This window comes from Tympanuchus pallidicinctus, unplaced genomic scaffold, assembly GCF_026119805.1.
Source record: "Tympanuchus pallidicinctus isolate F22 unplaced genomic scaffold, pur_lepc_1.0 scaffold25, whole genome shotgun sequence".
Lineage (NCBI taxonomy): Eukaryota > Metazoa > Chordata > Aves > Galliformes > Phasianidae > Tympanuchus > Tympanuchus pallidicinctus.
In genome coordinates, this window is record NW_026294742.1 from 2,001,572 (window position 1) to 2,029,494 (window position 27,923).

The 27,923-nt window shown below is 52.2% G+C and overlaps 2 protein-coding genes across 4 annotated transcripts in view; both read left to right on the forward strand.

Moving 5' to 3' along the window:
• Positions 1–27,923, forward strand: part of SLC35E4 (solute carrier family 35 member E4) — a 108,559-nt gene that overhangs the window by 42,272 nt on the left and 38,364 nt on the right. The gene's annotated exons all lie outside the window — the stretch shown is intronic.
• The window catches only part of OSBP2 (oxysterol binding protein 2), a 61,647-nt gene that overhangs the window by 23,840 nt on the left and 9,884 nt on the right, over positions 1–27,923 (forward strand). For 2 of the 3 annotated variants that reach the window (XM_052689700.1, XM_052689701.1), the window contains exon 3: positions 20,332–20,582. In XM_052689700.1, the coding sequence (XP_052545660.1) occupies positions 20,332–20,582 (251 nt within the window). Of the gene's footprint in view, positions 1–7,502; positions 7,747–20,331; positions 20,583–27,923 lie in introns of those variants that run through there. The other variant, XM_052689702.1, reaches the window with a different exon arrangement.

The following is a 27,923-nucleotide window of genomic DNA, read 5'->3' on the forward strand; positions in this document are numbered from 1 at the left end:
CTGAGGATTGGCAGTGGGACCAGAAGGGTATTGTCCCCTCTGCTCCATCCTCAAGAGTCCTCACCATTCTATGTGTAAACCTGACACCTAAGGGACACCTGGTTCAGCCTCCCCACGGGAGCAGCCAACGCAGTGCGGCATGAAAGCCTGCTCATCGGCCCTGAAAATCACAGCTTTCTGTAATCACCCTCTGTCTGCATTAATGTAAGCCCCTGGATAATTCCAGTGCTCTGTTTCCCTATTGCATCACCCCTTGGATTTCTGCCCGCTTGCGCCCAGGCTCTTAGCAGCCTGAAGCTTTTGGGGGCACTCTGCTGCCCACACTCCTTTCAGTTCCCTTCCAAGCTCAGCAGTTCTGTGATTCTGCTGGCTTAACCAGCTGTTTTCTTAGCAAACGAGGCATGATGGAAGCTGCCTTACAGAAGCTTGTCTGCAGGTGGGGGGAGGCTGGGGGGCTCAGAGCAGTGCAGAACTGCTGTCCCACCCCTGGGTTTCCAGTGGGCTGTTCTGCTGCCTCGATGTGCTACTGCGTTGGAGGTGCTGAGCAGTTCCTCTAGTTGCAGAATTGATAACTTCAGTTTTGTTACTGGATATGTTTTAGCTGTTTTGTTGTTTTTCTGCCCAAGCAAGGAGTTTGTTTGCAGCAAGCGTCTTGTCTTGAGAATGTGAAGCTGCAACACATCTGCAGCCCCCCCGGCTGGCTGTGAATTGCCCTTTTGTGGGGGCCCTCCATCTCCTCCCAGCAGCCAACAACCCGCACTGCTGCTCTGACTGCAGCCATCAGGACAATTGCACTCCTTGTTGGCCTCGTGCTCCCAGCTCACTGTTTGACTGCCGCCTCCCGTCGGCTCTCTGCACCAAACCTCTCCCTTTTCCCACCCTCCTTGTGGGGTTTCTCTATCCTGTTCCTCTGCGTGGTGCTGCTTTGGGATTGCTGTCCCTCTTTTTGGGGGGCTCTGCTCTCGGCTTTCCCACTCTTGATCATCCCTCATTGGTTTGAGCTTGGGAGTGTTTCTCCTTCCAATGGGCAAGCGGGATTTCTGTAAGGACCTCACAGTGGTGCTTGGCCCCCAGGGTTTCCTATGTGTGTTCTTTAGGCTGTGGGATGGCCCTGCTGTCTCTGTGTGTCTCCCTGGCAGTGCCCATAAAGGACTGATCCTGGTGCTGGTCAGCTGCTGGAAATCATCGTGTGTGAGTTGCAGTGTCACTATCCGAGCTGTGGGGACTCAGTGTTGAGCTTCCTTCTGCACACTTATCCCCTGTGAGATAAGGCTCTGTTAGGCTCATTGTAATCATGGAGCCATTAAGGTTGGCAAAGACCACTAAGGTCATACCACCAGTATTCCCACTCACCACGTCCCTCAGTGCCACATTTCCACGTCCCTTGAACATCTCCAGGGACACTGACCCCACCACCTCCCTTTGCAGCTTTGCCAATGCGTTACTTCTCTTTCTGAGAAGAAACGTTTCCTAATATTAAGCCTGAAATAATTACTCTTGTTATAGTGTCTGATGTCAGGGTTGGGGGTGGGCTGCACTCGAAGGATGCTGGCATTGCAGTGCAAAGCTTCCTGCTGGCCATGGTTCGTAGTTGTGCCAGATTGCTGCTGGGGCTGTCTGCAGCAGATCTGTGTGCTTCACCTGTCCTCAGTGCTCTCTTTGGGTTCCCTGACTGTTTGCCTTCACTGCTCAAACATGACCTTTGGGGAGAGAGTGGAGCAAGTGGAGTCAGCTATTAAGGTGCCTGTAAGTGGCTGTGCAACCAGAACTGCTCAGCCTGCGCTGCTTCCCTGCTTGGGCAGTGGTTTCTGCTCACACTGGAGCTGCCTGCCACAGAGTTCTAAGCAGCAGAGAGCAGCAGTCTGCAACAATGGGAAGCTGGAGAAATTGTTTAGGATTTTAGTGTATTTCACAACTCGGGAAATCCCCCTTTTGGAGTAACTTGTGTTGAACTTGTTTTGTTACGCTCTGTTTGCAAGTCAGGAGAATTACCCAAGCAATACACTTGCCTCCTTGATTTGGTGCTGATCCTTCCTCTTGTTTTGCCCATGCATCTATTATGTCATCATGTATTATTCTGTATATATTATCTGTGAGAATCCCCTGTACCAAAGCAGCCCAGAAATCAGTTTGTAGGTAGGACTGGAGCTTGGCACTGCTGTGGGAGCTCAGCAGCTCTATGTAGGGCACCTCTGCTGCTGCATCCTCATCCCTGCGGCTCTGTGCTGGAGCTGGAGGAGTTTCCTATGCAACTGCAGCAGCCAATGGCAAAGGAAAGATGGGCAAAATGCTGCAAGTACTGTGAGTAGGTAGTTTTGTAATTAAAGGAGGGGTCATTTCCCTGGCTGAGAAATGGCTCCTGCTTGTTCTTTGCCTCTGTAAAGAGTTGAAGCAGTAGCATCTGTGCATTAGTGCTGGGCTTTGTCTATTGAGAGGGGACTTCCCAATGGTGGTTTGGTGCACTGAGGTCAGAGCACAGCCCTCAAACAGGCTTGGAGCTGGAGCTGCTGCAGACAGAGCAGGGACAGATGTGCTTATGTGCATTCCTGATTCTTCCCACCTTTGTCTGATCTTGGCATGACCTCCAGATAGCTTCTTGCCTTATTATCTGTGTCCTTCATCCCTGCAGGTTGGGATGCTCTAACTTGGCTGATGCTCTCCCACTCTCAAGCTCAGAAACTCTGGGGAGCCAAGAGCAAAGCATATGAGTTTCTGTTGGCAATCAGAGCCCTGCTTGCTGGAGTGCGAGAGCTGCTCTGAGCCCAGGGCAGGTTGTAGACAAGATAAATTGGCCTTGCAAAGCCGTCCTTGTACTGCTCTGTGCTGTGTGCCTCATCTCCTGGATGCAGGCTGGGCTGTCACTGTGGCTGCTGCAGGCTGCAGTGTGCTCCCCACTGGCTGCAAAGCTCTGCTGCGGTGTGGGTGGCAGCAGTGGGAGGGATGAGCTGTTTCATTGCTTTGCTGTACCTGCTAATATTAGCTTGATCTGTCACTTTGCTCACTTACAGCAGAGCTGGGAAGAAGGGGATGCTGTACTGATTGCCAAAGTGCTGGGCTGCTGTGTAGCGCTCAGCTCTGCTCTGGTTTGAGCCTACTCTGTACTTCCAGACCTGCTGGTTGGTGTCCCAGCCCCACAGCATCTCATTCACACACCCACAGCCACATAAGCTTGCATTTGGCATGTGCTGAGCACAGGCTGTGTGCCTGCTTACAGCTGGCAGAGGCTGTGTCTGACAGGAAGCAAAGCAAACACATGGTAACTGTGTGCTTACAGCGAGGAGCATCACATCCTTGTCAGAACTTGCATCCTTCCCTTATTTTCCAAAGGGGTGCTGTGGCTGGTGGCTGTCTGTCTGATCAGGAGCAAGCCAGCTGCAGTGGGGACATCTGCTCATGTCCTCATTTGTGTCCTTGCTGCCACCTGGTAAGGCCCTATGCTGACATATCCCAGCACGTAGCAGCTGGGCAAGGTTCAAACCGAGCAAGTGTCACCTGGAAGTGACCTGAACAACGTGGTGGGGATACCTAGTGCCAAAGGGGCAGTGTTTCCAGCTCTGTGTATTTCTGGGTTATTATCAAGTGTGTTTTATTTTTTTCTTCCTGGCACAGAAAAATGCTGTTGGAGGAAAATCAATTTTTAGGCCTGAAAATAATAGTAATTCTTGCTAATTAGAAATGAGTCAGTAAAGAGTGAATGGCTGCATGGGGGGCCTCCTGCCTTGCTTTTGGTGCACCCGAGCACATCAGCTTCCGTTCCCCATCTGCAGAGCAGTGAATTAGCTCACAGCTTGAGCCTGAGGATGCAGATGTTGTGCTGCAGCCATGCGACGGTGGTAGGTTGCCCTCTCCTGGCACATTCCCTCTGCAAACCCATGTCCTCATCTCTTCCTTCCAGCACCAAAACCAGCCTGCTGCTGCAGGAGTTGGTAGCTTCAGCCCGTAAGTATGTGCTTGAGGAGCAGTGCCAGCTCTGTGCTGTTCTCTGCAGGGAGAGGATCTCCCTCTGGTGGTGAAGCTGCTCACTAGGAAATGAGCCTGGCTCCCCCCCTCGCTGCTGGGGCTCAGCATTAGGTCTCCAGGCCCTGCAGAGCCTGCTACTTGAGGCTGTGCTGCTGGCAGGATCTGGAGCTGCCCACCCTGCAGCTGTGTGTGTCCCTTAAGGCTGATGATGCAGCTCTGCACTCTCAGAGGACACAAAGGGGGTATTTAAACAATTTCATTTAATATGATCCCCCCCCGTTTCCTAATGGCGTCCTAGCAAGTGGTCCAGCTCTGCTTTTAGCATCCCAATTTAATGTGTTTCCTGTTGTGAATAATACTGGGGGGAAAAAGTACCTGTGGAATTGAACTGTAGCTCTAGGCTCCTATCTAAGCCTTGGTGACCCTTCAGGTCTTCTGGATCCTAAATTGCCCAGTAGATGGGTACGTTGTATTGGCACTGGAGGCTTAAGAATGGGGAAAATGGAAAGCTCTGAGTGTTGTTAGAGCTGAAGAAACTTCTGACTTCTGCCAACCTGAGTCGTGCTGGGTGGTGCTGTCAGTAACTGAGAGCAGTCAGTGTCAGTAGTATTGTTGGCTCCTGTTCTGCTCTGTGTGAGCTCCATGGCTTTGGTGTCTGCAGTGGGGCTGAGTGTCCTGGGAGGGCCAGGAGCCCATTGCCATGGGGCTGAAAGACAAAGCATGCAGAGGCAGCTCTGTTTGGGCAGGCTGCAGGCAGCTATTGCTTACGTTTCAGTTTCTTCAGTTTCCTTTGTTTTCGTTTTTGGTGACTCCAACATCTTGCTTGGCAGGGCTCTGCTTGCAAACCCCTCCATGGGCTTGAAATTCCCAAATGAAGCATCTAAAGCTGTGCATTCCTTGCTGCATTGCTTTCCAGACCAGATAGAAATGCCAGATGAAGTTCTGGGGGTTCCAGGTGGAGTCCTCTGTTACTGGTTTTGTCATTGCTTCTTGCCCTGGTTTTTGGATGGGGCTGCACTGACACATAAGAGCAGTTTGAGCCAGTGCAGAGCTGTGCCTGGAGGAGCCCAAACTGGTCTGGGTGTTGGCAGTGGTCGAGGGGAATGTGAGCAGTGCAACAGGGCAGCAGAGCCAGCTGGGCACAGCACACATCCCTGGAGCAGAGGAGCAGCAGCACTGTCTTGCTGGGTTTGCATTTGAATGGGTATCAAATTTGGATTTACAGCTCAAAGTTGGTGTGCTTTTCTGTGTTGGGGCACCTGATCTGTGGTTCCTTGTCTTAGGAAAGGAAGTTGTAGGAGCGCGTTAGTAGCTGTGAAGATAACAAGTTTCCTGAATTAGTTGAATAGAGGGAACTGCCACGAGCAGAGGGACTAGAGCTCCTTTGGCAAAGCTTGCACCATTTTAAGGAGGCATCTGTGTGAAAACAAATACTAGAAATGCAAAAATGCAGTTTTGTTTCCTGATGCTGAGATTCTAGAGCTGAGAGCGCTGGCGTTTTGCTCCTCCATTCAGAGCTGTGTCACACCTGTGTTTTCTTGTTTGCACCGCCATGCGTGGGCCAAGTGAAAAGCAGACCAATTATTTGCACAAAAATTACACATGTTGGGGCACTGCTGATAGTTTCATTCCTCTCTCAGCCCAGCCACCCCACCATGCCCACTGCCCACATCCCTCAGTTCTGGAACACCTCCAGGGATGGTGACCCGCTCTCTGGGTAACCTTTGCTAATGCATCACTGCTCTTTTGGAGAAGAAATTGTTCCTAATGTCCAACCTGAATGCCCACAGCAGCCCCTTGCTGCAGTCCTGCTACCTGCTGTGTGGGGGCTGAGGAAGCTCCATGGCTCCATCCTTGCAGCTCTGTTGGTGTGGCTGTGGGGAGTCGGGTCACCCCAGCACGAGGTGCAGAGGTGAGGACCTCATTGCTTTCAGCTGCTTTTAAGTATAAGCAACACTTGCAAAGCTTGGAGAGTTTTCTTGTTGCACAGACACAGCATGAGTGACTCATCCTGGAAGGAACAATTGGGATAGAAGCAGTAAGGTGACATTTCTGAAAGATGAGAGCAAAGGATCTGAAAAGAGGAAAATAATTATTTTTGGTTATTTTGGAATGAAAAAGGAAGGAATCACAAAGGTGTGATTCAAACACACCAAAGGCTTTTACGTAGTAGAAAGGCAGGCAGTTCTCTGTGGAGTCTGCAGAGGGCAGAGGCAGCCCTGGTGGTGTGCAGCACAAAGACCTGGGCAGCCAGCCCATGGCTGGGCTTGGGGGGCTGTAAGGACCCTTCCACCCCAACCATTCTATGGTTCTGTGATCCTTAAGGACCCTCCCAACCCAAACTATTCTCTGTGATTCATTCTACGTTTCTGTGACACGAAGCATTTCCCACATACATCTTGCTGAACCACAGGCTGTGACTTCTGCTCGGTTACTTGTTTATGGGCAGAATGAATTGAATTTAGGGATAAATCAATATTTTATCAGGGAACTTCAGACTGGTTCTCCGTGCACTGAGGTGAGCCACTGCAGCTTTGACTTCTGTGCATGCAGGAGGCCTTTGGCAGCTGGCAGAAGGGATCTGAACTGCTTGTGAAGTTTCGGTGATGCCAGGCTTATGGAGAGCATCTTCTTTATGTTTTCATTATGTCTATGATCCTCCCTTGCAGATCTCTGCAACAGCAATGTAACTGAACTGTGCTGGGGTCACTGCAGGAGCCAGGAGTGCATGTGTTAGATCCCACATGGGCTTTTCCCTCTCCGCACATCACTTGTGTTTTTCCTCTTGAAAAAGCTTGGTTCTTACCCAGAGCAGAGGTATTTTTCCAGAATTTGCCCTATTTCCACCCAGATTGCCTTGAAAATCCGGGCATGTCTTTTGAGATGTACATACAGAAGATGGAATACAACCTGTGCTCTGTTGCTGTCCAGACGTTGGCATTAACAGGAGCTGGAGGAGAGCACTCAGGGCGCAGTGCTGCTCCCTGTGCAAATGTGAATGCTCTCGTTGATGTGTCTTCATTTTGCCTTGTTCCCTGGGACTGATAAAATCTGAAGGGCTGGGAAACCCCATCCTCCAGTGCTGGGGGGGTGAGGCAGCAGCCATCAGTGTGTGTGTGCACATGGCAGAGGCTCTGCTTGGGAACTGTTGGCTGCAGCGAAACGGAGCTGCGTGAGTGAAATGTGTAATGAAGTTTCTTACCAAAAATGAAGGAATTCTGATGTATATTTTAAGGGAGAGTCCTAAAAATAACCTCTAGCAGCATTTAAAGAGACCGACTACCAAACAGCATCAGCTTCACCAAACTGCATCCCTTTGGCTTTAGCATCCCTTTGGAGCTGCATCCCTTCTAGCCCATTGCTCACCGTTTTTGACATGACTGTGCCGAATCCTGCCCTTTAGTTGCCTGGGGCTGCATGTTTCTCCCTTTTAGGGGGGAGCACACCTCTTCCTGGCACAGATGGAGTTAATTAAGGGCTGCTGCATGCTGGAGCAAGCAGTGGTGCATGCCGGGCTGTGGGGCTGCCGAGCCCGGTGCCGTAGTGCCCTGCTATCAGCGTGGAGCGAGACACAGGGCTGCCTGCTCCATAAGGACAGCTGCTGAATAAGAACATTCTCTTTTCCTTTGTATTGTTTTTTTTCCCTCCAACCTAAAGCCAACGGCCATGCAGCTCTCAGCCTCCGCCAGCGCGGCCCCGTGGTGGGCATGAAGGGCAGGGGCTGCTGGGAGGCAGGATCCGTCCGCTCCTTCTGCAACTCCACCTGCCTCAATAAGTTCCCCAAGGGTCAGTGCTTGGTGGGGAGGGGTATTGCATGGGGATAAGGGCTGCATGAGTGCTGGGTTGGGGTTGGCATCATGCCTGCAAGTGGCTGCTGGGATTGTGTGCTGTGCCCTGGCTGTGTTCTGCCTTCTGGCTTTATCAGGTGTTGGAACAACAGAGTGCTGCACCCAGTGCTGTGCTGATCTGCTGCTAGGAGGGGTATGTTTTGCATATCTAGCATCAAAGGATTGATTTGTTCATCGTGGTGAATTAATTCCTGCACTGGATGCTCTGTTCAAATCTGGTGTTTGATCTCAGTAAATCAGGTAGGTTTTTGTTCTAGGAAAAAGTACTTTCTCATTAAGATATTATGAGAGCCTGTGTGTGTGTGACAGTGCCTAGGGAAGCACAAGATGCCTGGCTGTCCTCTGGGAAGCGTTTTCCTGCTCAGCTGTGCTTGCCATCCCTTGTTGCTGCTGGGGTTATTCCAGGCATTTCCCACCAGGAGTGCTGTGAGAGCAGTGGGTTCCCCAGAGCTCTGCTGGGGTGGGTGCTGGGACACATCCCACTGCCAGCCATGTGCTGGAGGGGCTCTCATCCACTCAAGGCTTTCCTGGGGTGCTGCAATAGTTTCAAGGACGGGAGAGGCAACAGTCCTACAGAAATCATTAGGTGTTGCTGCTGTGGGATTCGTTGCCTAACTCTTGGTGAGGTGGTGCTGTGCAGATGTAGGAATTTAAGCCAGCTGTGGTGACCCAGGGCTTCCTTTAAGGCCAGGGGCACCCTGCAGAACCCTCTGCTTCCTCCTGAAATAGGAGCTGGGATCACAGATTGGACTGCAGGGAGTCACGGGGACTTTCCATTCCTGCTGCAATAAGTCAGACGTATCCTTCCACCTGCAGGTGGTTAAACTTGCTGCTTCCCCATGGCAAACACCGGGACCACTTTATTTTTATGAACATATGATGGGAAATCAACACTGCATGGGAATCAGCCTCCACTTGGGCTGCTCCCTGTGGCACAGAGATGGCCGCCCTGCTCCCATGCAGAGGCTCACCAGAAGTTATTTTATCTAGGTGTAATTTCTTTCCCCAAAGAAAAAAAAGAAAGGGATACAAATAGGTCAAATTGAAATTTCAGCCATTACATGTTTTGGGCAGATGATGAAAAATAGCTTTTTAATCAAATCCAAATTGTTCTCTACCCTCTGGTTTTTGCAGCTGGATGCTGTGAGGTCACAGTGGCACACAGTGCTCTGTGCAGGTTGGCTTCAGCAAGGAGATGTGAGCTGAACCCACAGGCTGGGAAAACACTGGCTTTAAAATCCATTCACTGTGCAGCAAGGGAGTCCCTGGTAAGCACAATTTGCTTGGAGAGCCCAGTGCTTGTTCTCCAAGTGAAAATATTTCCCGAGGATGCCCTACTTTTCACTTAATTATGTTATAGTAGCTGTTTTCGACCAAAATAAAGGCATTAAATCTGTTTATCTCACCAAAAAGGCACCATCTGAGGTACATTTAATGTGCTGATGACTGTAACAAGAGACAAGCCCAGCCTTCTGGCTGGCATGTAGTTCATTTTGGGATCCCAATGCTGTTTATGGCAGGATCCCGCTTGCAGTTGCAGCAGGAATGTCCCTGCCATTCATGTCATGTTGGAGCAGTGGGTGACCCTGCTGTGTGATAACAGCAGAAGACACCTGTTGTCAGTAAAGGATGAGTTTGGGGATAGTTATCTCCTGGTGGAAGCAGATCCTGGGAGCTGCCTGCATGCTGCTGGAGGGGCTCACAGCACACGTTGGCTGGGACATGCAGCAAATGCTTGAGGAGGGGCACTGCCATAGCTGCACAGCAGTTCTTATTTGTTCTGTGGGGGTTTCGTGCTGCCCCTTAATGGTGTTGCTTCCTCTGCCTGTTGATGCCAGTCTTAGCAACTGCAGAAGGGGCTGTTTAGATTTGCACATCCCTGGAGCATTCCCTTAGCTGGATCAGACAGAAGAGCCGTGACATTAACCCCTTCCAGCCCTCTGCGTGTGACCAGTGTGGAAATCCTCCCTAATTTTAACCAGAGCAGATAACCAAGGGCTCACAGGTGTCAGGGAAGAGCTGCTCTGCTCCTCGGAGCTGCTCAGAAGCACTGCTGGCAATGTGTGCTTATTAGCTAATGCTTAATGCAAAGGAAAGTAGTTAGGGAAAAAGTGACTATCTTGACAGGCTGATGGTGTAATTGGAGAGAAAAAGTGCAGTTAAAGAATTGGAAGGAATGGAGATGAACTGTGAGCTCCAGCCACACTGATCTGCAAATAGAAGCCCTGTGTGCCCTCAAATTGATTTACTTCTTGCTTTTTTTTTTTTACTGACAAGGCTGCACCCATGGCCAGCACAGCACTTCTGGAGGAGGAGATGCTGCATTGGGGTCACTTGGGCGGGACATATGGTGCAGGAGCAATCCTAGGGAATGCCTTTCCAGTAAGTCAGTGGTGGTGGCTGCTGTGCAGAGTGCAGCATGTGGGCAAGCATCCATGAGCTGCTACCCATCCTGCTTTGTGCTCCTGTGGAGTTCTTCATCATTGCTGTGCTTGTAGCCTAGGGGAGGTTAACGCTGAGTTTGTCTCATCCAGCAGAGTACCAACCCAGCATCAGAGGGAGGGATGCATGTTGGTTTTATAGGCTGTGCAAACTCACTGCAGGGATGGTCAAACCCTGAGGAGTTTCCAAATGCTGAATGAGGTTCCCTGACCGCCCTGGGTCGAGTGTGGACTTGGAACACGCTGCATTTCTCCTCACCCCAGGGAGGAAGTGATGGTGGGACACGGTCACCAAAGGCAGCAATGGGCAGAGCAGCCCCAGTGCTGTCCCTGACTGTGGGACTGCAAGCCTGCAAGAAACAGATCCTGGGGCTGATGCGTAAAGAAGAGGGGGGTGTTAGGAGACAGGAGGGTGGGAAGTGGGGTTTGTCCCCACTTGGCCGTGGTCTCCTTGCACTGGCTTTGCAGCACAACACCTGTGGGACCCTGCTGTCTTCCATGAATTACTGCGTTCTGACAGGAGCAGGGATTTGCACATCCCTGGAGCAATATATCTAGGAAATATTTTGTCTGTCCAATCTGTAGGATACACGGACAGTGGGTTGGGTGGCTTTATTCTGTTCTGGATGTTTTTCCCTTTTTGAAGGGAGGGAGCAAAGCTGCATTTCTCTGCAGCCCTCCTTGCAGGGACTCCTGGCTCTCCCCACTCACATCTTGCTGCCTCCATGAGTTTCTCTCTCCTTAAGCACCAAAATTCTCCTGGACAGGTTTGAAATTCCTAGAAGCTTTGTGAAACCTCAGGGTGTGAAATTCCTCTGTGCAGAGCACTCCTGCTCCTCCTTGGCAGCTCTGAAGCTCCTGGTGACCCCAGGGATGCTGCAGCTTTGCCACCACCAAGTTCTGTGGTTGGGGCTGCATTATGAGTTGATAGAAACAGTCCTAAAGAGCAGTGCTTCCCTCTTTGAGGTCAGCCTGCAGTTACTCCAGACTCTGCATGCCCTGCAAAAATGGCTTTGCCCCTTTGCAAGCCTTCAGAGCATGACCTCACTGCTGCAGGAAGGGATGTGAGGTGGCAGGGAGCCCACGTGTGGCAGAAATGCTCCTACCCAGCAGTGCTTTAACTTTGTTTGAATGTCTCACCAAGCCCTGGCGCTGATGGGCTACTTTGTCATGAGTTGACTGATTAGATTAGCGTCCCATTTGGGACTGCACAATGAGTTGGTAGGGTTGTGTGTCCATTAATGATTGAGTTGTTGGGGTTGTTTGGCCATTAATGACTTCTCTTTGGCTCTCTGAGGAATTCAGTGCCCTGCTAATTGCCTGCTCCAGTGCTGGGGAAAGCCTTCAGCCCAGAAATAGGAGGGGAGAAGGAAGGAGGGCAGTGGAGCAGTGTCACAGCATCCTTCAACGTACAGGTTTCAGCCTCTTGATGGTATTTAGCAGAAACACAAAGTGGGGAAAATGTGCCCACAAAGTGGGGATTGGTGCACGCAGCCTTGCTGCTCTTTGTGAATTAAGGGATGCTGAGTGGTGCTGATAAAGCACAGCTTTTAATTAATGAAAATGTAATCACGTGAAAATGCACACTTTGTTGTGCAGGCATTCATCCGACCTCATGTGGGGGAGATTAGCAGTAATTAGGGAAACCCTAATTGGAGGTTAGCTCTGTTTGTAAACACCAGCATCCAGCAGTCGGCTCCCCATGCAGCACCCATGCTGTGTCCTCATCCCATGTGGGTTTGCTATGTGCTCTCCCTCTTGGGTGAAATTCTGTCTGTTTCTGGGGATTTGTCCTTGCTTCCTGTTGCTTGTTCTCTACAAAGGGACTAACAAAGCTTTTTCTTCCCGTTGAAACCCTTGAGCAAACTGTCCTGGCAGCCATTCTTGCTGATGAGGTTGGTGTATGGGGGTGTGCCTTCAGGGCTTCACTTTGTCTGCTTGTAGGGTGTTGGAAAGGCTGTTTGCATCCCTCTGTCTCCACTGGCACTCCGTGACCTGCATGGAATTGTAAGGAGCTGGGTAACTTGCACCCATCCCGATCCTCTTACTCAGGTGTAAGCTGAGCCCAGGCAGATTTACATGTGCATAAGGGCACACATTAGCCTTGCATTCTCAGGAGTGCTTTCTCAGATATCTTTGCTCATGCAGCTGGCTGAGCTGAGCTTACAAGTCTGCAGGGCACTGCGGGTCGTGCATTACACTGAGCAGAAGCATAGACTTCAAGCTGGGTCTTTGCAGTGCCACGAGCAGCCCTCAGCCCCCAGTGTGGCTGTGTCTGGCTGCCCTGCACACCGTCCTGCTGTGGGTATAGCAGGGACATTATAGCAGGATCTCCTGCCACCGCAGCTCCTGCCCCGTGGCTCAGTCCCGTGTCACTTTGTTCTTGTTACAGAGGCTTTGCAGGGAGGGAGGGAGGGAGCTGACAGAGCTTCAGTGCATCTTCTGTGCTTCCCCAGCTGCTTCCCACAAGCCTGCAGCAGGCTGCTTTACCTGCTGACTGGAGGCTTCCAGAGAAAGGCTTCATTCTTTTAAAGAAAGAAAATAAGAAATCCCATGCCAAGTTCATCCTTGGTTGCACCAAGAGTGGCATTACTCTGCAGAGGATGGCTGCTCCAAGCCTGGCTGCGCCATCGCCGTGTTCCCAGCTTTGCTGCTGGGGCAGGGAGTAGAGCCCAGCATGCTGTCAGCTCCGTGCCCTATGCTGCTGAAACCAGAGTGCTGCCTGAGGCTGGGAGGTATTTAAGCATTGTTAAACATGGATGCTTGGTGATGTGCTTAGGAGATATCCAACAGCTGAAGTGGTTTTTGGTAGCTGTGTGCTGGGTGCTGTGGCTGGCACCGAGGCCAGGTGCTGGGCACTTCAGAGCAGGGATGTACTGCCCTGCTGTCCCCATGCTGCTCCCTGCCTCAGCTCTTGCTCTGAAGGAATCGTGGAGTCATTAAGGTCAGTTCTAAGATGACCTAGTCCAGCTGTCAACCCATCCCCACCATGCCTACTGAACACTGTCCCTAAAGGAAGACCTTTGTGCCAAGGGAAGGAGATGGCAAGACAGGAGCCGGCTGCCAGTGAGCCTTGTGTGCTCAAGTCACTGGTGGTTTTGCTCTTTGGTAGCTGTCAGGGCTCTTCCTCCACCATAGCCTGACATTGCCATTTATGCCACTTCTGCATCTGTCATGGCTCGCTGCAGCCTAAGGATGCTGCTCATGCACAGCCCAGTGCCATTCGCTGCCCTCTCACGGTGCCATCTGGTTGTGAATGCCCAAACACAAATAACAAAGTCCGTAGGTTTTTTTAATGTGCTTTGTTCACCTGTTGAACAGGAGCAAATGATGTTTAATTATTTATGACACTTGCATTTATGTGTCTAAATATTCGTCATCAGACTCAGAGGTAGTTCTGAAGCCTTGGGCTGCGCGCATCCTCCCTGCGGTGCTTTATCAGCCTGTGTGTCGGCTGTGGATTCTGAGCTCAGCCATAAAATAGAGAAAGCATGGTTCAGTGAAGCACATGGGCTTCCTTATCCTGGTGCCTTCTTCTCAGTGGACCCAATGGGAAGGTGGAAATTGGAATGGTGTGGAGCCTGGGGTGCATCTACACTAACTAAGGAAGCTGTGACTCCGGCTGATACCCACAGCTTGAGCTTTGGAATTAAGTTTTCTCTTTTAAGTACTTCCTCAACTATGGATTTGTTGATCTCCTTTCCACTCGCTGATTGGAGAATATCCCAAAGGAATGATCTCAGCATTATCAGTTCGAATTCCGTGGTGCAGGTTGTGTTGCATGCCAGCAGTGAGCTGGGGAGTCATTTTGTGTCATTGCTGTTGTGTCGTCTTTGGTGAATCTGCAGAAGGGAGACCCTTGGTTGGACCTTGATCCTCACTGCATGGCACACGTGGGCTGGTAGGGACAGGCGTGGAGCTTCCAGGCTGGATGAGACTCTGGGCAGTAAGTGCTTGGTACCACTGGATGGGCTTTAGGGTTCCTTCCACCCCTGCTACAATTCTATGATTCTAAAAGGGGGTTTCACTGGGGGAGATGGCTAAAGATATCAGCTCAGGAGCAGCCTGGGCGGCTTTGCAGGTGTGGATAGAAGCACACTGCCCCTGGCACCCACAGTCAGCAGTGCTTGCCAAGGACAAGCAGGTGTCAGCACAGCCTGGAGCTGGCCCTGCCGCTCAGGTCAGTCTGCAGTGTGTTCCTGTTCGGAGCTGTAGGATGATAAAGTTCCTATTTTTATCAGAACATTTGTTTTTTTTCCTCTTCTGGCGGTGTGATGTGCAGTGTGAGCAGCCAGCTGCCTGGTAATGAATGGTTAGTTCCCTATAATCACACCTTCACAACTGGAAGATTTTTCATTTTGATTCAGAGCTGGTTCTTGGCTTCTTCTCCTGCCCATTGTGGATATGAAGAACAGATCATTCTACTTCATAAAAATAATTTGTAGACCACATCTCCAGTCCACGCCTTAGGATTGCAGTGTCCCAAACCGGGCGCAGGCTCTTGGGCACTGATCAGAAAGCACACTGTGTCTCAGAGAGCACTGCTCTGTTCATATAACCCCAAATTTGCTTTTTTTAAGCTCTCTTTTCAAAGCTCCGTTGTAACTCACACTGGGCTGGTAGCTCCTTCTCTGCCAAACAGGCGGTTGTCCACTCTCTGCTTGGTTGGAATCTCTCCCACAGTTGGTGTCTCCCCTCAGGGTAGGGTGCTATCCTGCACTGACCACATCCCTCAGGCTCCCTTTTTCACCACTGTCTCCGTACTCTGAGGTTAACCCCAGTGCTTTCAGCCCATCTTTGTTGCCTGCCTTACCAGTGGGTTGAAGTTGTTTGGGTGATTTCATCAGAAAATCCCACGTATGCTGGAAAGAGAGAATGACTGCAACCCGAACGTAGTGCTGAGGGTTATTGACTGGTAATATCATCTTGTGACTGCAGCAATGAGATTTGCAGTCATCATAATAAAAATACTTCATGTTTTCTCAGTGCTTTTCTTTCAGAAAAGCAGAAATCCTTTAGGTGCATTAATGGGCTGCGATGCCAGCTCCCATTCAGGGTGGTGCTTCAGTGCTTCATGGGAGGAAAGAATGCAGATAACAATAAATGGATTACAGTTCTTTGCATGTCCACTGCCAGAACCTCTGTGGCCTTGTGCAGTAAGGAGATTGAAGTCCAAAAATGAAATCTGTTTCGGGTTATTGGAAATTTGGTTCTGTGTTGTGTAAATAGTTCTGCTGGCACTACAGCAAACCTCATTTGCAGACTGTTGGCCTTCTTGATTGCATCACCTTCTGATGGCTTGCAAGAAATGGCCACTGCAGCATCCTTCCTTCCAAAGAACTGTCCTGGTGGGATCAACCCTGCTGCCTTCATTATGGCTTTGCAGCTCCCCCAGATTCCTGTACCAGGGTGCATTTGCCTCATGAGCTGGAATTTGTCCTGAGTAAGAGGTGAAGCCATCAACTTAACTGCTCTGTAGCCCTTCAGTTTCTTGTTCTTAGATTTTTCAGTTGTGTCCCTGTGATGCTCGCTGACCTGAAAAACCAAGCAAGCAGTATAACGTGTCACAGTCTCACTTCACTTGGGTTTGGCTCCAGCCAGTTGCAGTGGAGCTATAATGAAACCACAATTACAGAAACCAAGAGATGGAGTCAGAGGCAAAGAATATGCTGTCCTGCTTTATTTCAGTGTGGTGAGGTGTAAGGGTGCAATACTGGCTAAGTTGGAGGTCTCTGCTCCGACCCTGGGCAAGGTTAGGTCACATCTGTGAAATCCTTAGGTTTGAATTTCTGCATAACCTGAGCATTTGGCTTCACACTGTGATCCCAATGGATTTCAGGCAGATCTGCTGGCACAGACTGGGAGCTCTGGGTCCTTTCTGTGCTGCCTCAAGCTGAGTGCTGGTCCTGCTCCAAGGCTGCGTCCTTGGGTCATCCCCATTGAATGAGATAGAGGTGTCGCAGCTCATCACAGCTGGTGAATAACTGCTGTTTTTAGGCCTGAACAGCTTTCCATTTGCATTAGCAGTAGAAGAAATATCCCTGCCAGGTTGGTGATAATTGCAAAGCGATCACCCAAATTTGGAACGATTTATGACCATTTGCTCTGTTATTTTGATGATTAAGTGCCAGCGTAATTCTTTACAACCAAAAAGTTCCGCCTGGGCCTGCTTGTGCAGATGCTGTAGGAATTCATCCCTCTCTTGGCAACTGGGTGAAGCTATTAAATATAGACACCCATTGCCATTTAATATTCATAGCTATTAAAAGCAACGCGAGCGGATGAAAGTTTTTGGAGCCATTGTGGAAATTGCTTTGGTTGAGGAATGGTTGGTGATCAGTGTCCATGTGCTGCTGCTGGTCCTGGGAGGAAAGGCTCTTGTTCCCAAACCAGGTCTGTGGTGGCGGCTGCAGAACACCAGAGGGACCAGTGGGTGTTTGCTGCAAGTGCTGTTGGTATTTCTATAGGTTTTGCCCATGGAGTCCCTGGCAGAGGTTGGGTTTGGTGCTCATTTGTCCCATAGGCCTTCGCTGTGTTGCCTGGAAGAGGCTCCAGACCAAATCAGTGTGGGGTTTTTCTTGCATTTCCATACGAAGCCCCTAGGGCAGGTATGTGGAGAGGCATACACTGACATTTGTTAGATCCAGGCCCACTGAGGTGAAGCTCTGCTTTCTCTATAGGCAGCCTTATTATCCGTGATGATGATGGGGTCCTGGGAGCATCAAGCACGGGTTGGTTGGATGCAGCTCATAAAGAAAGCAAGGGTGGAATCTGTGAGTTGGCTGCTTCTGCAACCCTCTGACTGTGGAGCAGGGAGTTTTCCAGGTGCACTTCAGGGATCTGGGAGCTTCCCAGCTATGGAGAGAGACGAGCAAGCTCAGTCTGAGGAACAGACTTCCCACAGGGAAGCAGTTGTGGCACAGAGCTTCCAGTCCTGGTGATGCTCTGGGCGATGCCTGTCTGCGTGTGGCAGCTTTTGTTGTGCTTTAACAGTGTCTTTCTGGGATCAGTGCAGGCTGCTTGTCTCAGGAACTTCTCTTGCTCAGCCCCGTGTCTGTGTCCCTGCCTTGGAGCAGGAAGCCAGATTGAATTTGTTGAATGGAACCTTGAGAGGCAAGCAGTTCAGAGCTGCAGGAGTGTCTGGGTGGCAAGTTAGAGGGGATGCAGGATGGAGTGAAGTTCAAGGTGATGTGAGAAGGAGAGAAGTTAGAGGGGGTGTAGGAAGGAAGGGTATTTCTGGAAGCGAGGATGCAGGGATGGGAATGGTTTCTGCTTGTGAGGCAAAGGAGGGTCAGGGAGTTGGAGCAGAGCCTTTGTGATGGACCCCAAGAGGAAGGTAGGAGGTGGCCCAGGGCATTAACTTTGTGCCTTTGTGTTAGGGACATCACTGCTGGGTTCAGAATGCATTTTGGGAATTTCAGGATAAAAGCTCATCAACCCCATGGCCTTTTCTTCTAGACCATCTTAAACAGCTCTGCCAGCTCCATGCATCCGCAGAAGCATCAAAATGCACCTGAGCAGCAGCGCGTGGGGTTGCTGTAGTGGCACAGCTCCCAGCTGCTCACCTGCCACCTCTGGTGTCACCGGTGTCCTTGTGGGCTGTGTGCAGGGAAGTGCCACCTCCTCCAGCCCACAGCTCTCCACCAGCATGGGGGAAAAAGCTGCAAGCAGGGTTTAGCTGAGGGAAGTTCAAGAGGCAGAAAATAAGGCTGTGATGGGAGCATCTGCCTTGCTGAGCTCCTCGTGAGCTGCTGCCCTGGGCTCTGAAGGCTGGTGTGTGCTGTGGGTTTGGGAAGCAGCCCGAGGAGGCTTATGGCCACTGGCTGCTGATCCATTTTACATAGATTAAATAGCATCACAGCTCCAAAAATAATCCTCCAGGCTTGCGGCGAGGCCCACTGTTCCTATAGCAACTGGTTCATACCAGTGCCCTACAAATAAAAATCAAAACAGATTTCCTTTAAGTTTGTTTGCAAGTCAAAACACAGTGGGAAACAGAGAATGAAAGACTCTGGGCTGAACAAACTGAGGGCCCTCAGCCTCTCCTCACACACCTTGTGCTCTGGACCCCTCTCCATCCCACAGCCTTCCTTTGGACACCTTCTGATGGTTTCATGTCCTTAAAGCTACGCAGAGCTAGGGAGGCACAGATAGTTTCCCTTGCCATCAGTAGGGAGAGCAGTGATGGTTGAGGAGATCCTGGGTGCTCCATCAATTCCTTTTTGCCCTCTGTAACATGGGGATGTCCCTGTGGTTGTGGTGGAGGGCTGGGAGCCCATCCTGGGAGCTGTGGGTGTTGGGAGGGGTGGGAGCTGCTTCGGGTGCTTTGCGCAAATGTTTCTCCTTCAACTCGCTCTGATTTGATTGTAACCACAGCTTTGGGTTTCCTTCCTTCTGTGCTTTGATTTCAGTTCATTACAGCCAATTTTTGCTGTTCTGCGAGTAAAGCGAAACACCTTCTGGGTGTTTATATAATTCTGCATGGCAGCATGAGATGGGAGAGGGAGATCTGGGGTTAAACACTGCCTGGAGCAGGCAGATATCCTTCCTGCTGCTTGCTGCTCCTAAAGCACTATTTTTTTTGCAGCTGCAAATAAGGGAAGATTGTCTTTGAGAAACATCACTCATGTCTACACACAGAAAAATGCCAAATTTGATTCTTCCCCTGCAGTCACACAGAGGGAATGGTGGCTTTGGCGTCATGGTGGTAGCTGCCTGCACAGTGGCTGTGATGGAAACCAAAGTGGATTGTGCTTGTGGTGTGTATAGGGCATTGTTTGGCTTCTGAAGGGTGGCTGCAATCACCTTCAGTCACCAAATGGGGAGAGAGAGGTTACCAGGGTGCCTTGTGTGCTCCAGGGTGACAGGTACTGCAGAAGTGCTGAAACAGAATGCTGACCTTCGGGAGGTTCTGGTTAGTTTTCCTTACTGATTGCTGAAGTTTTCCCTCTAGATCTGTTGAAGTTGGCATGTTCAAGTCACCAGCAGCAGAAGCCTGGTGCACCCTCTGGGATGCATCTTGCAAGCCTCATCTTCTCTCTTTTCTCCCCCTGCCCATCACGTCCATCCTACCCTGACCCCATCCCTGTGTGCTTGGAGCAGCAGGACTGTTGTTGCTCATGGCAGGGGTTGGAACCAGATGGTCAGTAAGGTTTCTTCTGATCCAAGCCATCCAAGGGTTCTGTGGTTCATTGCTGCTGGCTTCTGCCAGAGTTTTGTTCTGCTTTCTCCTTGAGCTGTGTAGGACAAACCCTTCTCTGGGCTCTGCGTCCTTGTCCCAATTCATTCTTCTTGAATGGCTTTGGAGGAATGCCCAGCAGTGCCTGGGTGCATAGAAGATGGGCACTCCCTGTGCTGGCCCTGCTATGTGAGCCTGGGAACCTCACCTTCCCCTGCCCAGGTGGTGTGTAGGAATGCACAGCTCTGTTTTGGGTTGGATTTCTCTTTTTCATCACTCAAATGTTCTGGAGTTGCAGCTGTAACCATTCCTGTTGTGTCTGAGATTCTGACTTTGGTTTTTTGCCCTCTCAAGCAGGGGGAAGGTTGGGGGTAGATGCTGTTTCTTAGACTGTCCGTTCCTTGGCACAGAGTGGACCTGGCAGAGCAAGGCTCAGTTGTGGGGCAGGGTGCCCAAAACCCAACCCCTATGGCTGGGAATGGTATCCCAGTGCTCCCTGAGCTCTGGAGCTCAGGGCTGTGCCCACTGCCTGGGGAGCCTGTTCCATATCCGCTGCCTTCTGATGCAGGACCTTTCCCTAATGCTCACCCTGCGTCACCCCGTTGCTCAGGCAGAGCAGCCCTGTGCTGCATCCCAGTGGCAGCGGAAGGAGCCCTCTGGACACCCCTGGATGCCATCCCAAATTGTTCCTTATGCCATACTCTGCATCCTCATGCAGAGGGGGTGCCAGTGAGATGGGTGAACGGGGAGTCAGGGCTGGGCTCGGTGCCCCTTCCCTCTGTCCTGGCACATCCCAGCCTGTAGCCTGTGCTGGAGGAGGCAGAAGGTCCCCCTGCCCGCTGGTACAGTCCAGGGGTAACCATGGAAACTGTTTTTTTTTTTTTCTCCATCCCTCCCTTTGCAGATGACTCGGGTGATGAGGAGCCCGCCTCACAGTCAGACAAGAGTGAGCTGCACAGCACGCTGAAAACCCTCTCGAGTAAGCTGGAGGACCTGAGCACTTGCAATGACCTGATTGCCAAGCACGGGGCCGCCCTGCAGCGCTCGCTGAGCGAGCTGGAGAACCTGAAACTGCCAGCTGAAAGTGGTGAGAAGATCAAGGCTGTGAATGAGCGAGCCACGCTCTTCCGCATCACCTCCAATGCTATGATCAACGTAAGTGTCGCCGCGTTTGCACGGAGGCAGAGGGAGATGCATCTCCTCCTCCTTTTCTTCTATTGCCCTTCCCTCTCTCACAGCCCCATCTCCTCCCCGTGCCCCAGCTCAGGGTTGTGGTGAGCATGGTCACAACCCTCAGGGTGCTGGGACGGAGCTCTGCTGAGTCCTTACAGCATGCTTGCTGGGCGAGCTGCCCCAAATCTGGTTGTGAAGCATGGTACATCCAGAGGTTGGGGCGCAGAGGGCTTTCTGGACCTCCTGGGGGTGGCTTTCAGGCCAACTCAGCAATTCAGAGCCTGCTGTGGGTTCAGACCCCCATCCCCTTGTTGCTTGCACCTTTGCTGATGTTGGTGAAGCCACCCTCATTTTGCCCCACGGGTGTTTAACCCTGCTTTGCTGGAGCCCCTCTTTGCTCCCTGCCCTGTGCTTCACAATGGGCTTTTGTACAGCTCCTTCTGGGGTGTGGAGCTGCCTTTCCCAGTGAAACAGCTCTTCCTGGAAAGGGGAGAAACAAAATGAGATAAAATATTTAAAGGGGGAAAAAAATAAAATTAATTGAAGCCTGACAGTCGTGGAATAATGCATGAAGGTAAAGCTCAAGGAATTGTAAAGGGAGGTTAGCTCTCTCAGCCCTGAGCAAAACAGAGGTTCATGTGCCACCTTAGGTGTACATGGAGGAATGCCCCTCCAAACAGCTGTGTGCTGGTGCTGGAGGGTGTTTGCTGGGGAGAGGTTTTCCTGTGACAGTGCTCTGTGTTTGGGGGTGCCTGTGCACCTGTATGGAGTTGGGTAAAGTTTTGGCAGCAGGGTTGGCACAGTGTGCCTGGGTTTGCCATTGGGATGTGTCAGCAGCAGCCAGGAGAGGAGTTCTGGGAAGGGTGAGCAGGGCAATACCTGCTGTGTCTGTACTGAGGAGGAGGAGGAGGTGGTGGTGGTTGTGGCACGATAAAGGCTTGAGTGAGGGCTTGGCAATCTGGACAGTGTGAAACAGCACTGAAACAGGGAGGAAAAGATGGGAGGAACTCAGCGTGGTGAGCCCACAGCAGACTATGAGAGGCTATGGATACCGGAGGTTTTTGAGCAGTGTACATCAGCTTGTGGCTGAGCTGTCTGGGGGAGCTCTGGGGCTCCCCATGGAGGGTTTAGAGAGTCTTGTAACAGCCCCAGGAGCATTTCTGCACTGGATTTGCCATGTTAGCACAGGGTGATGCCCTCTGTGACCTGCTGAAGCCCCGCTGGCAGCCTCTCTTAGGGTGGCTGCATGAGTGCAGAGCTGCCTGCAAATCTGTAAGGAAATGTTGGATGTCCCTGCAGACAAGTCCATGGCACCCAGCCATCTCCTGGCAGCAGAGGGGAGCACTCTGTCTCACGGATATCCTGCCATCGCTCAGTATGCCTCAGAAGGGCCAGAGCTCTATGGGGTCCCTTCCCAGTTTGGGACCCATGTGACAAGTGGTGCTGCATCCCCATCCTGTTTCCATCCAGTGGGGTTATGTAAATGTCCCCGTGCTTCGGGAGCAGCAGGAGGCAATAAGGAAATGCATATGGAAATCCAGCAGCCGCCTGTTAAGGTGACCTCTGTGCTGCAAACGTGCTGTGCGTGCCACTGGGGGCTCCCTGCAGCCCCCCTTCTGCTGGGGGGATCTTCGTCCTCTCCTTCCTCGCTCTGCTGTCCCCGCACGAGGGGAGAAGTACAGACACAAAAGGATTGGATACACAGCAGGGCAGCCCCCAGAATGTGCTCCCAGCCCTCTGCCAGCCACCCTTTTGCTCTGCTCCTGTCCTGATTTTGCAACCTTGCGTAATAACGCACCGGCAGAGCCACGTGGCAGAGCCGAGCCCGACGGCGCCGGGACTTTGAGGAGCATCCGAGAGGAGACGCAGCCAAGCGATCTGCCACGGGGGAGGAGTGGGAGGTGCGTAAAAATAAGGAGAAACTAATTAAGGGGATTATTATCCTCTTAATAAGAGGAGCGGAGACGAAGAGCGGCGTGGGCTGAGTGCGAAAAGCTCCGTCTTGGAGCTGGGCAGCAGGCAGCAGCCCCATGGACGTGGCAAGGGAACTAGCTGGGGCGGCAGGAAGAGCTCGGTGTGCTGTGGGTGTTGCTGGAAACAGGGTTTTAATGGGAATGGATTTTGCTACAACAAGGCAGAGGCGGCTGAGCCATGTGCTGAGTGTAACTGTCGCTGTCTTCATTTTTCCTCTTTTTTCTTTTTTTTTTTTTGTAGTTTCTGGATTTGATTGTGGTGTGAGCGTAGGGAGCAGCAGGGTCGTCTGCATGTGACTGCTGGGTGAGTTCTGAGCTCCTGGAGCAGCTCGGCCTCAGGAGGAGAGAAGGCAGAGAAGAGTGAGGGTATGCTGTGGGGCTGGAGATGCTGAGATTTCGTGGAGTTGTATTTGGGGACGAGGTCTGTATGGTCACCGGGACCCAAAGGACTGTCTCTACAAGAGGCCAGACTGCTTTCCCCAGGGGGATTTCTCTTAATCACAGCAGTAGTTACCTTGAGCATTGTCAGCCCTCCTGGAGCTTGGAGACTTTGAGTGCACCCCACAGCCCGCTGGGAGGATGGTGGGCACAGCCTTGGTATCTCTGTGACTTGCTGAAGGATGTGGTTCTCTAGGGCTGGGAATGGGCTCCTCCAGTCCTGCCCAAATTTGCTGTGTATTAATGCAGTGCTGAGCATCCTCTGTCCCTGCGGGACGGTGCTGTGATTAATCTGTGCTCCTAAAATGGCCTCGCTGTTAAAGCAGACTGATGTGCAGCACGTGCTCCCAGTGGCACCACACTCACTGTTGTGAATGGCTGCAGGGACAGCTTAACCCTTGCCTGTGTCTATGTTGGATTGCAGGACTGCTTAAAGCTGACAGGAGTCTCCTAAACTCGCTGCAGACACAGCAGAAGCATGGATGTCACCTCCCTTCTGCCCCTTACCAGTATGCATGGCACTCCCAGTTCAGCCTAGTACACCCATGGGGCTGGAGGAGCCCTCCACCCTATCACACGTGCTGATTTTGCTCTCACAGCCCATCCTTGCATGAGCTGTGTCAGTTATCTGTGCTGCACTCCAGTGCCCTGATCAGCGCATAGGAAACCATGTCACCGACCCAGAAAACCCACAGCTTTGGGATTAAATCTCCATCCCAGCCCTAATCCCCGGCAAGCAAGGAGGCTGGGGCCGAGAGGCTGGGGTGATCTGCACTGCTAAAAGCTGGGACACAAACCGCATTCTTTCCCCTACAACATTTCACCAAAGGCAAGGGCTGGAGGTGAAATCACTAAAGGCTGCACGCTGGCTCTGCAGCCTGGCTCTCCAGTTACCTATAAAGGCATTCGTGTGTTGCTGGGTTGGCAGTGCAAACCTGGAAGTGGAGATCTGCACCCAGGTCCCTTGGCTGAGCTGGGACAGTGCTAGGGAGCAGTGTGCTGCTCTGGGGCTCCAAAGGAGCAGGAGTTGCCATGCATCCCAGCATCACTGCTGGGCCGGCTCCTCATCCTACCGAGTGTGGCTGTTGGGCTGGAAGGATTATAGGAGCCTCGTTAACATAGCCACACTGGGGGATTTGCTGCTGTCCCCACTTTAATCCCCTGTAAGGGCTGGATTACATGGCCCCAGCTGCTGGGAGCGGGGCTGGGGTTGCCGTGGAGGCTTCACCCTGGTGAGGGGCACCTGGCCAAAGCTTCTGTTACTGTGGGACAGGCTCCCTGCAGCCTGCCCTTGTAGGGGCTGCTTTAACAAGCCCCCACAGCAAGGTTTGGGTGCAGCAATAGGGCTGGGTGCTGGCAGGGCTCTGCTGTGTGTCACCCTGTAGGGAGCACCTGGGAAGAGCGTTGGGTTCTCCATGCTGTGTAGTAAGGTGTGGGCTGGAGCAGCTCTGATCCATGCCTCCATACCGAGGCATTAATGAGCTTCCCTGTACCCTTGCACTGTTATTTTTGGTGGTGTTCTGAGCTGAGCCCTGCACTTCACAGCTCCCTTCTTGCAGCCCTGTGCTGGGCAGCAGTGGCTCCCTGAGGGCTCTGTAGGGATTTGCTGCCGTTTCAGCCATCTGTGCAGCTCTGAAGTTCCCCTGCACTGCTGCTCCATGTGTCCTGGCTGTGGGTGCTGTGCTCACCATCCTTGCCATCCAGCTGTGTGTGAGCTGATGTAGGGTTGAGACCAGCTCCATCCTGCGCTCCTTGCGTTTCCCGTTTTGCTTTCTGTCTCCACTGGGGATGAAGAGAAAAATAAACCCTCTCCTGGTTCAAATTCCATGTGCATCTCGCTGCTCTCAGTGCAAACTGCTACATTTTGTGTTGTGCTGTGTGACCGGAGCACTGACGTGGTGTTAATGTGTTCTGAGCTAAAAAGAGGATCAGAAATGGCCCTTCCCTTGGGATATTTTCTGCTAAGCAGCAGCACAGCTGTGTCCCTGCCTTTTGATGAGTCCAGGAAGGAAGGGAGCACTTATCTACGCAGCACCAGGAGCGTGCAGAGCAGCAGGATGTTCTTTCCCATGATGAATGAAGAAACAGCCTTTGCTGCATAATGCACCTTTGTAAAGGAGATGATGGGGTGCATCTGGCTGTTCCCTTCTCCCACGCTGGGTGACGGAGCAGTCCCATGGGGCTGTTCCTGCAGGACCCTGTGCAGCTTTAAGCACCATTGGCATCCATCATCAGGCTGTGTGGTTGGTGCTGGGGGCTCTGCTCGATGGGGCTTCCCGAGAGGTGCAAAGCCTGATGTGATGGTTCACCTGAGTGCATCCGTGCTGATTCACTTCATCTGTGTGTTCTGCATGGCTCCTCGCTGCCCACAAGGTGTGTGACACTGTCACCTCATCAGTCTTTAAGCAGACATCAGGTCATCGCTGTCAGCCACATCAGTGTACAGCCTGTGGGATGTTAATGACGTTCTCATTAGTCTGCAGCAAGCCGTGCAGTCTGGTGTTGCAATGAGAGTGTGAATGCTGCTAGATCTGTCCATCCCAGCGGGGTCTCTGTGACACCCTGTGTCTCCCTGTACTGGGATCTGCAGGAGCCTTGGGGTTGCTGTGCCACAAAGCCTCCTTGTGCCTCTGTATTCTGATGGCATTTGCAGCCCCGTTACCCCGCACTCGGTTGGAACCTGATGCGTAATTGAGGAGAGAAGAGCTCTGCAGTCCTCTGCCACCTGCCTACAGGTGTTGGTGGGCTCCCCAGGATCTTGTGCCTGCACTGCAGGGCTCGCTGCCATCTGTGCTCACTGGTGACATGCCAGAAGGGCTGGGTGATGGACAGTGAACCTCTGGGCCGCTCAGAGGTGACTCAGCAGCCTCCCTGCCTGCCCCCCCCCCCCCCCTCCCATTTCCTTCTTCCCTATTTTCCAGCTGCCTCACCCAAACCCTGACCGAATGCTGTGCCCTATCCCATGTCCCCTCTGATCCAAAGGACCCAAAGCAATCTCCCACTGTATGGGGCGTGATGCTGATGGCTCTGTTATCTACAGGATGGCTTTGCTGTGTGCCCCTGCCCTGCTGGGGGGGGCTCTCACTCTCTGACCTCCCCAGGGATGGCCCTGAGGACGGCTGTTCTCCCTGCACCGTGTGGATTTACAGCTCTGTCTTGCTTGCAATCCAGCTCAGGTTAAATTTAGCTGCCACCCCATAAGGATTTTATAAGCTGGATTTCTCTGCGTTGCTCCTACAAAGGCGCTATGGCTGTGCTTGTCTGCACCTTTGAAGTGAAATGAGCAGCTGGTGACCCATACCAGGATTGGCCTGAGGGGGCATCAGTGACAGGGCCACCACTTTGTCCTCGGCCACATCCTTGCACAGTGACAGCTTCACAGAGTGTTGTCACTGCTGGGATGAGGTGACAGCCACCAACCGGCACGGGAAGCGGCAGTGCATGGATAGTGACATGGATGCTGCAGGCTGCCCGCCAGCATTGCCACTGCCACTTTGAGGTAGGCTGGGAACGGGACATGTCCCACGTTTGGGGCTGTGCAGCATCACTCTGGGTGTTGTTTTAGGGTGGCTGGAGCCTGGATGGAGTTTTGGGCGTTGCTGGTGTGAGCGGGGCAATATGGCACTGCTGTGATGGCATCTTGCCTGTGAGGACGGACAGGCTGAGCTGCAGCCCCAGCTCTTCTCCCAGTTCTGGGGATGAAGCCTTGGGGCTGGGGCCTGTCCGTGCCACTGTGATTGCTCAGTGCTGTCTGCAGGGTCACCAGTGGGCAAGGGCAGCTCCTCCTCGCTCTGGTGCTGCTTCCTGTTGGCTGTGCTTCAGAGAATTTTTGTGCCCATAAATGTGCTCTTTCCTGGAGCCATTTCCAAAGCACACCGCAGCTGTGGCTCCGCAGCAGCACTGGCCCTGCAGAAAGCACCAGGATGGATGCCATCAAGGGATGGTGCTGTCCCAGAGCAGCAGGGACCTTCCTGTCCCCATGCCGAGCAGCAGCATGCCACCACAGTGTGCCCAAGGGCTTGGAGACAGCACCCTGCCAACTGCAAGGGGAAGATATGGAAGGGGAAGGTGCAGCTCTTTGAGTTTTTTGCTCATTTAACTGCATGAAAGAAGCCATGCCACATCCTTTGATGGAAGGCAGCAGCGAGCAGGGCTTGAGGGCTTGATTGCTTCTGACAGCTGGGGAGGGCTGCAGCCCCAGAGACCATCAGAGCACAGCGCTTTATGTGTGCTTCTTTGTCCTGGGCAGAGATCAGCATGGGTGTGCTGCTGGTTGGTGCTTCACAGAGCTGCCCTGGAATGGCACCCGCACGTCTCCTTATCATCAGTGAACGTGAGGACAGCCCAGCTGGTGATAAAGGGCCAAGAGGAGCTGACGTGCTTTTCTTTGGGACACCAGCACCACGTCTAGGTCCTGGGATTTCTCCTTCAGCCACTTCAGCTCAGGAGGGCCCATCTCCTGTTCCTGTCGTTTCCTGTCACACCCCAAACATTCCATTTCCCGTCGCCACCTTAATATCAGTGCTCAGCCACAGCAGGGTGCTGCCAGAGCAGAATTTCAAAGCCCCTGGAGCTGGGACAGCTGGCACTGCCCTTGCTGGTGCCAGCCAGCAGCACTAAATGGGTGTTTGGGGTCGGGATGGAGACCTTCAGAGCAGGTAATAAGCTTTGCTGGGTGGGGAAGGTCACGCTGCTATCTGATTACTTACCCTTCTGCTTTCATCCTCTTATTGCAATGCATCAGCGTAATAGGAGAGGCGAGCCTGCCAGCTCGACGTGGTTTAGTTTGAATGGGTGCTGGGAGGAAAGCTCATAGAGGAACGAGAGATTTTCTTGGGAAGGCTCCAGCCTGCAGCTGGGTGTGAAGGCACGCGGGGCATTAGGGCACGGGGTGCCTGGTAACAAGGGAATG